Source organism: Myxocyprinus asiaticus, chromosome 4, assembly GCF_019703515.2.
Source record: "Myxocyprinus asiaticus isolate MX2 ecotype Aquarium Trade chromosome 4, UBuf_Myxa_2, whole genome shotgun sequence".
Classification (NCBI taxonomy): domain Eukaryota; kingdom Metazoa; phylum Chordata; class Actinopteri; order Cypriniformes; family Catostomidae; genus Myxocyprinus; species Myxocyprinus asiaticus.
The window spans coordinates 61021580-61035000 of NC_059347.1; the positions used below are offsets into that span (position 1 = coordinate 61021580).

Consider the following 13421-nt stretch of genomic DNA (forward strand, 5'->3'; position numbering starts at 1 on the left):
GATTGGTGGATCTTTCGCTACTGTACCATGGGTAATGTAGTTGTTTACCATAAATTCCGCTATCAAACACGATTTATAAACAATGAAGTTGAAATAACGCAGACGGATGGCTTCAACGGAAGCATATATCATCGATGAACAACCTCGGAGCTCATGGTAAGTTTATCATTAAATGTTTATAAGTTATCGTTGAAAATCAATTCGTCTATGGGATAAATGAATGTGATTTTTACTTCCGGATCCAGCCTCTAGAGGTCGCTGTTTGATCTACTGAAGCGCACCGTTTGTGAATGTAGTTTCATTTTGATTCGGCTCATAGCAGGGCACACACAAGCGGCTGCCCTGAATCTTCGTGCGCTCGAGGATCAAATAGCATGAACAGTTTTTATATTTAGGCTTTTCAAAAACAGCATTTCCCTCAGTTGGTGCAGGATGAGAGGTCAGCGCGACGCCGGGCAGATTATCGAGGCTTTGTTCAGGAAGGTGAGAAATAATCGTTTTTCTTCTGTGTGACGTCACGATGGTCACGCTGTGAAGCGGGAAGTATTAATATAATACTTTATTATATTATCAAATGATTTGTAATGCTTCATTTTTATGAGATTTTACAATAGGTCAGTTATAGGCTAGTTGTTACGTGGGGGAGTTGTCACAATATAAACTGTACATTTCAGTTACTGTTCTGTTTACAGTGAAAAGTCAAAGCTTGTTTAGCAGAGACGGACCACTTCTATTTAAACGTCCAACCAATACGCTCTGAGCGCCCAACGGTCAACGGAAGTAGAAAGGAAGTCCCGCCTTACAGGTGAAAGAGCCAATCACCTTTTAGATACAGACATCGCCTGTCAATCATCTCGCTAACGCGCATGCGCATTAGCTATACAAGCCATGAAAACTGCGTTTTTTTTAGCTTAATCTGAAGTAAAGAAGCACAATTTATGATTCCAGTATTGTCATATTTTTTTTGCTGATTTGAAATATGATCTTCGATCGTAATTTTGACCAACCGTTTTGGAGATTTCTGTCTTTCTCCATTCAAGTAGATAGGAGCTACACTTGCATGACTGGAAATAACCTCCCGAGAGCGTTCAAGAGATGACTGACAGTGGACTGACTCGCTAGAAAGCCTTTTGAAAGGTCCAGTTACACAAATGCTTGGTTTAGTAATGGTTTTGTGTGTTGAACATACAAATACCTCGTTCAGAGCTGTCTTAATTTAGACAAATTCATGTTTGTAATCTCCTCCAAACTGAAATGATAAATTTCATAGTAACAAGTGAACACTATGAAACCAATAAAATAAAAACAAATTTTAACAAAAAGGTTGAACAAGAGTAGTTTTCATAAATGTCCCATTTTTTTTTATTTATTTATTTATTTTTTTTTTTTTGTTAATTTTTTTTAATGTAATATGCCATTTATAAATGACAATTTCTGCTGCCTAAAAAGAAAGTTTAATTTTGTGTATGTTACATTTTAAATTGTTTTGTGCTTCACAGTTATTTTAGTATTTAACTCTTTAATGCATACATCGGGTCTTTATTGACCCGGAACCTCATCCATTTTTTGGAGTTATGCCCACACCTCTTTAGTACTTTAACTTCCTGAATAGTGTGACAACAACAAAAAAATAAATAAATAAATAAATAAATAAGGCAAAATTGAAAAATACAAAAATAATATTTTTATGATTATTTCATATCTATATAAGTTTACTATCACAGGATGTATATTTCTTTGTTTATTACATGACAAATGAGTACAATATTCATACAAATGACAACTATATCAAGTTGGTTTTCTGCGTGACAGTGTTGAATTATCAGTATCTCATATGCGTGTACACATACATATTATACATGCTATTTCTTACTCAAGGTGGCGCTGATGTTTCAGTGATTTACTTTATTTACATTTGACAAAGAAGCAACATGGAAGTAAACTATAGCAAGTTTAACACATGAACAGGATGATTTGGCTTTTGTCATTTGGGTGTGCTACTGAAATTATGTAAGTTGTGCATCTGTTTAGACTCAAAAAAGTGCCTGAGAAAATACATATGTGTGTAGCTCAATTTGTGTTTTACAGTCAGTTGTGTAACTTGCGTCTAATGAAATTTCAGTGTGGAAGTAATTAATCCTGTTCTATATTTGTTGCATCATCTCTGTGATATATGGTAAATTAAACATCAAAGTATATCAGAATAAATTCTATTCTATTATTTTCTAATTGTCTTGAAAATATTTTGAAAATTGGACACTATCTGGGCATTTTATAGATCCATTTGTGACAGATATATCGCTATATGTGCAATAATGTTTGGTGAGACATCCATGCATTTAAGTGTTGAATTTTAGTTAAAAAAAAATGCATGTAATACGCTGTTTGATGGCAGGTTCACACAGTGACAACATGCCCCGCCATAGGGTCAGTGTGTGTTCAATAAACGTTATCTTTTTTCCTGTCCAACAGTATAAATGTTACATTTATGTATACAGAAATTCAAAAATAAACCCACCCTGAGTAATATTCAAAGCAGATACAACTTGTGTGACAACTAACCCCGGCCTTTCCTACATGTATGTACTTTGCCAGTTCCATAATATTGATGTTGTCTCATTGTTCTTTCTCCAAAGTTACCCTTTTTATGAGGTCCTATAAAAGCTCACCGTATACAAAGCCATTTGGACTCTGTTTACAAGGTGAGATATGCAAATTTTCTTTGAACAGTTACTTTTATTGTCACAGTATTCCACAATCCATGGCAAACGGATTATGTCGTTTTTTGTAAATCTCATCATTTAATTGCATATCTTACTCAGATCAGAATGACCCTGGCATTGACTCCTGCGGCCGTGTGTCAGTGCTTCACTCTCGTTTCACTCTGCACGTCTATTGCCGACCCGAACTGGATCCAAGTCCAGAACACGTCTGATCCAAACAAACAGCTCATCTATGGAGTGGCCTTCACGCTACACGCATATCAGAATCACACGGACACAGGTCTTCTCTCATGGTTTTAACTGCCAGTAAAATCTCAACCATACACCATGACTAGCCTACAGTATATAGCTCTTTTTTTTTACTGAGAAAGGAGACCTCACTTTACTCTTTCCTGTGCCATAATCTCTTGGAATAAACTACTTTCAAACATAAAATGAACAGTATGAAAAGTAGCTAGTTTAAACCCCTTAAAATGTTGATTTTGGCCTGGAGGTCTGGACCTTCTCGACAGTAGTTCTGCATTCAGTCATAAACCTCAACATACCATGATAAAGTGTTTGTAGCATCGATAATGTCTGACATGTCTTAGTGTTGTTTTGTAGGTCCTCTGGGTGGACTGAGCGGATGGGGAATGTGGCTGCTGTACATACTCGCGGCTCTCTGCTACAGCGCTGTCCTGTTTTCCAGTTTCTGCTTCCTGCTGGACTTCCTTGGGGCAGCTGTCAATCACTCAAAGCTGGTGACATCATTGCACATCTCAACAGGTGACAACACCTGTGTCCAATACAGATTTAAGGCCAGAAACGTACTGTACTACAAGCACGCGGTAACAAACCTCATTCCTCAAAGGGGGCGATAGAATTTTCTTCAAATGTCTGTGCTGATAAACCAGATGTGTATCAGGTAGCTAGTTATAAACATGAAGACGGTTGCCACGATAGTAGCTGACCTGAAAGTCAAGTGACCGGAGTGGTCAGTAGCGCCCCTACTGGCAATGCAGAGAATGCAGCAAATACATTCATTGTGTTATAAATTGCGCCTGACACGTTTCAGAATGCAACAACACATGAAATCGAGCTCGATCAGCTTTATGTGATTTGTACTTGTGCAAAGGATGTTTCGGGCCTAAAGCCGTGGTCACACTTCACTTTGCGCTCCGTTCACTTTCATTCACATACGCATCTGAACGCGGGAGACCGGAACGGCAAGTTCATGCAAAGAAATCGGCTCCGTACCAAAGTTCAAGTGTGATGAACTCTGACCCGTTTGAGGACCTAAACGTCACAAACGTTGAATTCAAAGAGTCGACGTTTGCAAGAAAGTGCAGATGGTATATGTTAACACTTTGTTATTTATAATGTATAATTTAAGAGGGTGACATCATATTGTGTTCGGTGCAATGTCTGAAGTAATTCTGCATGCTCAAAGTTAGGGATGTGCATGAGTAATCGATTAATCGAGTACTCATTCAGCTTTAAATATTCGACTAGTAAAAACACTACTCGAAAATTGCAATTTGATTTTCCTTTGTGCTTTTGCTGGCCGTGGGCAACAATGAAACTGCTTCTCTTACCTAAATCTTGCCGTTACAACCCGATGCATTGATTGTCGCTATGGTTGTTAAAGAAATAGTTCAGCTGTTATTATTTAAATTGATCATATCGCCTCGGAAGACTAGGTATGCATGTTTCTTTGTGTTAGCTTGAATGTTTTTTTTTTTACATTTTTGTTATCTAGATGTTCTTGTTTGCACTCAAAAAACTGTTTTAGCCTATTTTTAATATTTATGCATTTTAATTTAATCTACATAATTCTATCAAATTGAATTGGGAATTGTTTAACAAAAATGCATCAATAAAACGATTAAAAATATTTCGTTTTTTTAAATTATTTTATTAAAGATATCTCAATTCAATTTGATGACATTTTATTATGAAATTGAAACGTGTAAATCTTAGTGCTAATTTTTTCATAGAAAAAAAGGTTTAACAAATGTTGCAGGTTGAATTTAAATTCAAAATTTCAAGTAATGAATTTTTTTTTTTTTTTTTTTTTTTTGGGGGGGGATTTTTCCCCTTTTTCTCCCAATTTGGAATGCCCAATTCCCAATGTGCTCTAAGTCCTCGTGGTGGTGTAGTGACTCGCCTCAATCTGGGTGGTGGAGGACGAATCTCAGTTACCTCCGCGTCTGAGACAGTCAACCCGCCCATCTTATCACGTGGCTTGTTGAGCGTGTTGCCACGGAGACATAGCGCGTGTGGAGGCTTCACGCTATCCACCGCGGCAACCACGCTCAATTCACCATGCGCCCCACCGAGAACAAACCACATTATAGCGACCACGAGGAGGTTACCCCATGTGACTCTACCCTCCCTAGCAACCGGGCCAATTTGGTTGCTTACGAGACCTGGCTGGAGTCACTCAGCACGCCCTGGGATTCGAACTAGTGAACTAGCGAACTCCAGGGGTGGTAGCCAGCGTACTTTTACCACTGAGCTACCCAGGCCCCTTCAAGTAATGAATTTTAAGTTTTTTTTACGTGTTAAGTAGGGTGGCCACGATACCAAAATTTCAGTAGTCGATACCGATACCAGTGAAATTCTTATTCTCGATAACTCTTTGATAAAAATATGCTGATATGGTAACGTGCTATTGAACACACTCCTTTAGAGTAGCCTATTTAGAGTTAAATTATAAATGTAAATAATAAATTAAAAGAAATGCATGCTTTCTTCAAGTGTTTCTCAATTACGCTTGCATTGCTTAAGTGTAGGGCCCAACTGAAATCTGTCCTTTTTCCTTTTCTTGTTATTTTTACAGAATTCCGTGTTTGAAAGTTTAATTTAATTTCATCCTCAAAATAGTTTCTAATCAAATTCTCATTCTTTTGTTTTTAAATCTTTTTTTTCTCTTTTTTTCCCTATTTGGAATGCCCAATTCCCAATGCGCTCTAAGTCCTCGTGGTGGCGTAGTGACTCGCCTCAATCTGGGTGGCGGAGGACGAATCACAGTTACCTCCGCGTCTGAGACCGTCAATCCGCACATCTTATCACGTGACTTGTTGAGCGTGTTACCACGGAGACATAGCGCGTGTGGAGGCTGCACGCTATTCTCCGCGGCGTCCACGCACAACTCACCACGCGCCCCACCAAGAGTGAGAACCACATTATAGCGACCACGAGGAGGTTACCCCATGTGACTCTACCCACCCTAGCAACCGGGCCAATTTGGTTGCTTAGGAGACCTGGCTGGAGTCACTCAGCACGCCCTGGATTCGAACACACGACTTCAGGGGTGGTAGACAGCATCAATACTCACTGAGATACCCAGGTCCCAATCAAATTCATTCTTAAAACTTTTAACAAGTTAAAATGGAGGGGGCCTGGGTAGCTCAGTGGTAAAATACGCTGGCTACCACCCCTGGAGTTCTCTAGTTCGCTAGTTTGAATCCCAGGGCGTGCTGAGTGACTCCAGCCAGGTCTCCTAAGCAACCAAATTGGCCGGGTTGCTAGGGAGGGTAGAGTCACATGGGGTAACCTCCTCGTGGTCGCTATAATGTGGTTTGTTCTCGGTGGGGCGCATGGTGAATTGAGCGCAGATGCCGCAGTGGATGGCGTGAAGCCTCCACACGCGCTATGTCTCCGTGGCAACGCGCTCAACAAGCCACGTGATAAGATGCGAGGGTTGACTGTCTCAGACGCGGTGGCAACTGGGATTCGTCCTCTGCCACCCGGACTGAGGCGAATCACTATGCAACCACGAGGACTTAGAGTGCATTGGGAATTGGGCATTCCAAATTGGGAGAAAAAGGGGAAAAAAATCCCCCCCCCCCAAAAAAAAACAAGTTAAAATGGAACAATTACTTTTAAACATACTACTGCATTTTTTAAACACAGAGTACAAATGCACTCTTGCTTGTGATGTATTTTAATTATTATTTATTAATCATTTTTTATTACTATTAATATTACTAGAGCGAATATTACATTTATTCATTTGGCAGACACTTTTATCCAAAGCGACTTACAAAAGAGGAATCCATTATAAGCGAATCATCTTAAGGAGACAGTGGTATGAAAAGTTCTGTATTACAAACATATTACATGTTACTATGCAGTTGTAAAACATTTCTGTTGCAATTTGCAATTGAGGCGCCTAACTTTTATTTTGAATCATGCTTTTATTTTGATGTGTGGTTTGAAACGAAAGCTTCACTTCTTCTGACGGATAAACAGTTCGCTTCATTGCCCAGTGTGATCGTTGAAGCGCAAATGCTGTGATTTAATTATATAATGTGCTGTGCGCTTCACAGTGGATTAGTGCTGTGCTTTGTCATCTCATACAACGCAAATGATTCTTAATGACTTTGAAGACTTAGATTGCAGCCTTTTGAAGTTTAATAATCACACTAGGACATAACACGATTTTAATGTGATTAATTGTGCATTTCAGTATAAAAAGAGTGATAGAGCACACGCTCAGATAAGCACGTGAGCATTTGAAAACAATCGTGAGTCAGTCATAACGCTCGCTGGTACCGGATAGAGTCGGTGCTCGGTACTGCCGGTATTGTAGAAACACTGGTATCTTTACATCTTTTTTGTTTTAGTACCAACTTGGTACTGAAGTACCGGTACTTTTGACAACACTAGTGTTAAAAATTACTCTAAATGCCCATCCCTACTCAAAGTCTAGTGTAACCGCGGCTTAACTCTCGGCCTAACATGTTTTAGATGAAGTATGAAGAGTTTACCCTTAGCATATAGAATACAGCTCAGGATGTATACCGGCTACAATTTATTTTTTTAAACAGTACAGGGAGCAATTTGCTATATGCAGAAAAAACACCCCTGTTGTGCGGTATGTGTAAACCTCACTCCCCTGGCCTCGAGGCGCATTGGCGACTGACGCTAGAGGCTGTAGCCTTTAGCCTCTTCCTTAGCGCACCCGCCTCCGATGCCGGAGACACCGGTTCGAATTCCGCTCGGAGCAAAATGTCACAAAAAAAAGTTAAAAAAACAAACAAACATTGTAATACCATGGTACCATGTCCAGAAAAAGCATGGGATAACCTTGACAAAATATCAACAAAAAACAAACAAATCAAAACAAACAAACATGGTAATACCATGGTACCGTTGTATAACTATGGTTAAAAAAAAACTGCATGATACAACCATGGTAAAATGTCCAAAACGTGGTAAAACAATGTTACCATGTCCAGAACAGAGCATGATATAGCTATGGTAAATTGTCAAAAAAACAAACAAAAAAACAACAAAAAACACTGGCAATGCACTGTTACCATGTTTAGGAAAAAGACATAATACAAACATGGTAAATTATAAAAAACAAACAAAAACATGGTAATACCATGGTATAATGTCCAGACATAAAAATGTTCTATAACCATGGTAAAATGTCCACACACAAAAAAAAAACACGTTGTAATTCAAAAAACATTTCAGACTGTAGAATGCTACATTGTTGTCATGTGACCTCATTATGTTGCATTTTTAATTCAGTGAGTTACTGTACGTCCAGTTATTATTTCTGAAATAAAAACCTTTATTTTGCCATTTTAATCCAGTTTTGTGTACAAAATGATAAATTGGTAAAAATGACATTGATCACACTGGAAATGGAAAGTCAAATCAAGCGTACTCCACACACAGAAATACAGAAAATTCACATACTTCACACAGTATACACACAACATACTGCAGAAATAGTATGAGTACTATGGTAGTATGCTATTCTGAATGCAGTCTCTGTAATTACCATGATTATGCAGTGGATAAGTAATGCAACACTTACTTGCTGATGTACGTTTACTCGTCTTGTCCTGCAGCTTTAAACTGTCTGGCGGTGCTGGGTGTGTGCGTAACCTGTCTGTGTGTGATCCAACACAACCTGCAGCATGGGAGACGCGGCTCGCTATTGGACCGAAGAGAAAGTAGCCCGTCTGTCAGGCAGAAAAACGAGCTGCAAATGTCTCCAGGAGAAAGCCTGTACATCGAGGTGTTAGGCCTGATCTTCTCATTCATGGCGTGTGCATTTGCCCTCAAGGGTCGCCCGGAACCCATCCCGCCCTGCCTGAGTGTGGAGGGCGGGGATAGTGACACGGAGCCTTTGATTGGTGGAGCAGAGCAGGAGGAGTGACCAGAGTTGTACTTGATTATGCACTTGTTTTCTTATGACAGTAAGAAGATCTCAGAAGCACTTTGGATATCAGTGTGCGTGTGGCGTCCCACAATATTCACTTTACTGATGTCTGTGTAGGAACCAAAGAGAAGAGCGCTACTGTACAATGAGATCTTTAAAGCTGAAGTGTGTGATTTTTGTGGATGTTCAAATACTTTATTGTATCTGTCAGTAGTCCATTGGTAGTTTGGCTTAAACACTGTGACACCCTCAAAACATCAGTCTGACTCAACCAGTGGCTTAGTTTCGGGTGGGAATATCAGTTTGGCTTAATAATGGAAGACGGGGGAGAAGAGGCGGTAGGAGTGATTGGGAAACCGGTTTTAAAACAATCATTATATTTGCAATTCCATTTGGTGATGCAGAAATCACACACTTTAGCTTTAGGATTATTCTTTATAAAAATGTATAATACTAACGTATGGCTCTTGCAATCCTCCAGGGGTTTTGTACTTTCGGACCAAATGCAGAAATCTCTAATCAGGGCTACAACATACAGTATAAATACAGTGAAATGATTTTCATCGACATTTAAACAAATTAATTCAACAGCAATCCTCAGTGTGCCTTAATGTTGTTCTGAGACAATAAGCATCTAAAAAAGGTTTTAGAGCTGTTAAAGTCAACATGAAAACAAAATGAACTCTATGTGTTTTCTAAAGGCCAATGTATACTTCGGTTTTCCACGTGATGCAAATTTCATCATCAGCAGCGTGGTGTGCGTGCGTTTTATTACGCTTGATTCATTAGTTCACGTCTTTCCAAAGAAAACAAATTGCCTTTGTAATCTTTTCTCAAAATGTAATTACTACTGTAGCTCCGCCTCTTCAGATGATGTCATCTAAACCAGAACTTACGTTAACCAATAGTCGGCTACTGTTGTTAAGTATGGTTGTCTCATGATTCGGATGAGGTTTACGATTTGATATAATAACACTTAAATGACAAAGTATTACAGAAGATTGTGATTGTTTTTTTTTTTTAAATAGTTTGAGAAAAATGCACATTATAATTTCTCATTAGAATAAAGTTCTTTAATACACAATTTAAATGCTCAAAGTACAAATTCTCATATACCTTTCTCTACAGCGAAAATAAACATACAAAACTAGTACATTCAGGCTGATCAGAACAAGCAAAAGAACTGAACAGAGCCTGTTTTGAAAAAGTGTGAATATGTATTTTATATAAGTATGATTTGTTTGTCATCATTGTTATGATCACATTTTAACTTTTTAAAAGTATTAAAATTCTACATTCTATCAATTCATATTATATCTTGAAATTGTATATATAATAGTGATATGAGCTGTCACTGTTTGAAATAATGTGTACAATGAACAAGCATTTACATTGTGTTTACATTTCATTTTGAAAAAAAAAAAAAAACGCTAAAATGGTGCTGTCACTTTAAGAGTTTAACGAGCGTCTTGTTCGGTTCTTTGTAATGGTTTCTTTACTGCATCCTTGCTATGTGTGATTAAAATGAATGTTTCTTTTTACTTTTTGATCAACTGACTGTAACGAACATGAAGGATGTTAAAAGACATTCTTGGGGGTCTGGGTATCTCAGCGAGTATTGACGCTGAATGCCACCCCTGGAGTCGTGAGTTTGAATCCAGGGTGTGCTGAGTGACTCCAGCCAGGACTCCTAAGCAACCAAATTGGCCCGGTTGCTAGGGAGGGTTGGGTCACATGGGGTAACCTCCTCGTGGTCGTGATTAGTGGTTCTCGCTCTCAATGGGGTGTGTGTGAGTTGTGCGTGGATCGTGGAGAGTAGCATGAGCCTCCACATCTCCGCGGTGTCATGCACAACGAGTCACGTGATAAGATGCACAGATTGACGGTCTCAGAAGCGGAGGCAACTGAGACTTGTCCTCTGCTACCCGGATTGAGGTAACCGCGCCACCACGAGGACCTGCTAAGTAGTGGGAATTGGGCATTCCAAAATAAAAAAAAGACACATTCTTCAATGAAAGTCGAGTGCCGGATATCCTCTTTCATGGACACACATTACACGGAAGAAATGGTCTGTTTTAATCTCAAGCACTTTTAACAAAACATGTCGTTTTTCCAGGTGTTCCAGTACTTACAGTTCATCATTTATGGTGGTTTGTGATATTTCGAAATTTGATATATTGTCCCGTCCCTAACAGTTGTAGGTAATGCAAACTTTCTGCAATCTTGCCAATAGTTAATGCAGCAATTTAATGCAGGTTAACGTTATTGTTATTAAGTTTACTGCAATAATAGTAGATAGCAATTGATTTAAAGTATTATCAAAGGGATACTTGGAGATTCACCTCTCACTCAATTCTGGTGTGACACGCCCACATTTTACCATCCACTCAGTTCCTATTGGATAAAATCAAGTCCCGCCCTACATCTTTTTCTTGTTGAGTATCCTATTTCACTCAGAAACACGTCACATTACAGAAGTAAAATGAGTTGTGAATGCTGTTTCATGTTGACTTTAAAGCTACAAAGTGCATTAGATCCTCCATGAACCTTATTAAAGGGATAGTTCACCTAAAAATGAAAATTCTCTCATCATTTACTCACCCTCGTGATATCCCAGATGTGTATGAATTTCTTTCTTCAGCAGAACATAAGTGAAGATTTTAGAATATCTCAGCTCTGTAGGTCCATACAATGCAAGTGAATGATGACCAGAAATTTAAAGCTTCAAAAAGCATATAAAGGCAGCATAAAAGTAATCCATACGACTCCAGTGGTATAATCCATGTCTTCTGAAGTGATACGATAGGTGTGGGTGAGAAACAGATCAATATTTAAGTCCTTTCTTACTATCAATATCCACTTTCACATTCTTCTTCTTTTGTTTTTTGGTGATTCACATTCTTCATGCATTTCGCCACCTAGTGGTCGGGGCTGGTCAAAGGTGGATATTTATAGAAAAAATACTTAAATATTGATTTTTTTTTTCTTTTCTCACCCACACCTATCATATCGCTTCAGAACACATGGATTAAACCATATGGATTACTTTTATGCTGCCTTTATGTGATTTTTGGAGCTTCAAAGTTCTGGTCACCATTCACTTGCATTGTATGGACCTACAGAGCTGAAATATTCTTCTAAAAACCTTCATTTGTGTTCTGCAGAAGAAAGAAAGTCATACACATCTGGGATGGCATGAGGGTGAGTAAATGATGAGAGAATTTTCATTTTTGGGTGAACTGTCCCTTTAATGGATGCGGCACCAACTCTGACATGTTCATAATCTATGAGAGTATTACTCTGCAGTGTCAACAGATTGTTGGTTAAACATCCATTAACACTCTATCAGAAATTGTCATTTTCAATTTCAATTTGATAATCTTAAAAGGATATTCAGAGTTTTAACTGAGACTCTTAGAGGTAAACTAGATTTTAAAATATTAGACTTATGTTTGTGTGTCTGTGAAAATGTGCATAAGAATAGATTTATGAACAATTTAGACAGAATTCGTTCGGCCTGTATTTCATGAATAAGGCCAATCATTTCAAACGTTTAGCAGTGATTTTTTTTTAGCAGTCTCACTGCGTATTTTGCAGTATATCTTTAGTTATGTTTATTATTATTATTATTCCATTAATCATTTAAAAATCAAAGGTAATGTAACCAAAGTCCTCTCATGCACTTCTCTTTGTTCTGAGTTGATGTTTAGAAATATGTTTATAACAGTTGCGTGTTGAAAATGCATCATTCTGTCTATATCTGAACTCTGAATGAGGTTTCATTATCATAAAAGTGGCATCATGGGAAGTTGAGCTCTGCTGTGCCTTAATTTCTCACGTCTCTAATTAGACTCCATCCAGCACATGACACCAGCCTGCGCTCCAGTTGGATGGAGACCATCACTGAAGTAACCTTGAGAAGTTGATGTCACTGATACATTTGGACAATTCAGCAATAGATTTGATCATTTTATTGTGTAATGTTTATCAGTTACATAATTTGTCTAAAGTCTAGTATACAGTATGTGAGTGTAGGTGTGAGTTATGCATGTTTAAACCATGATTAACACTTAATACATCATTGCCTATAAGAATAGTGTGATGCTTGAGAGTATGGTTTGTGGCTTAGTGTCATTATCATTATTACAGTAACACAAACCCTATGATTAGTTCACATGTAGTACATTTGCATTCTTAGGGTGTGCATCTTGAATGTGTAATGCATGTGATGTTGATTATATAGACTGTCCTGAACATTAGTGTGTCAGCCAGTCATGTGTTGATTATGTTGTTTATGCCCTTTGACCTGCAGTGCACTGGTGCAATGTAATGTGTTTTGTTTTGTGTGTGTGTGTGTTTACATTGAAATAATGCTTTGAATAATATACTGAACTCACTTCATATATTTGCTTTAGTTGTTATTTTGCTCATGAAAACTAATAGTCTACTATTTATATCCTCAAATAACCATACATTTTAGAGCCAGATGGAGTTTAAAATGTGCAGATTGTATTTGTTTTACTGTCTTACAT

The 13421-nt window shown here is 38.2% G+C and overlaps 1 protein-coding gene across 1 annotated transcript; it reads left to right on the top strand.

The window, feature by feature from the left end:
* The first annotated feature begins 301 nt into the window (after positions 1–301).
* LOC127433454 (transmembrane protein 127) lies at positions 302–10430 on the top strand. Its single transcript, XM_051685385.1, has 5 exons — positions 302–483; positions 2637–2702; positions 2823–3003; positions 3327–3488; positions 8576–10430. Exons 3-5 carry the CDS (start codon positions 2829–2831, stop codon positions 8884–8886), a joined length of 648 nt encoding a protein of 215 aa, XP_051541345.1. The 5' UTR covers positions 302–483; positions 2637–2702; positions 2823–2828; the 3' UTR covers positions 8887–10430.
* Positions 10431–13421: the final 2991 nt, after the last annotated feature.

What these genes read in the sequence shown, in the direction of transcription:
- LOC127433454 (XM_051685385.1), top strand. Translation starts at nt 2,829, where the DNA reads ATGACCCTGGCATTGACTCCTGCGGCCGTGTGTCAGTGCTTCACTCTC. An exon ending in TCAGAATCACACGGACACAG is followed by an intron (nt 3,004 to 3,326) that starts GTCTTCTCTCAT and finishes GTTGTTTTGTAG; the next exon opens with GTCCTCTGGGTGGACTGAGC. An exon ending in ATCATTGCACATCTCAACAG is followed by an intron (nt 3,489 to 8,575) that starts GTGACAACACCT and finishes CTTGTCCTGCAG; the next exon opens with CTTTAAACTGTCTGGCGGTG.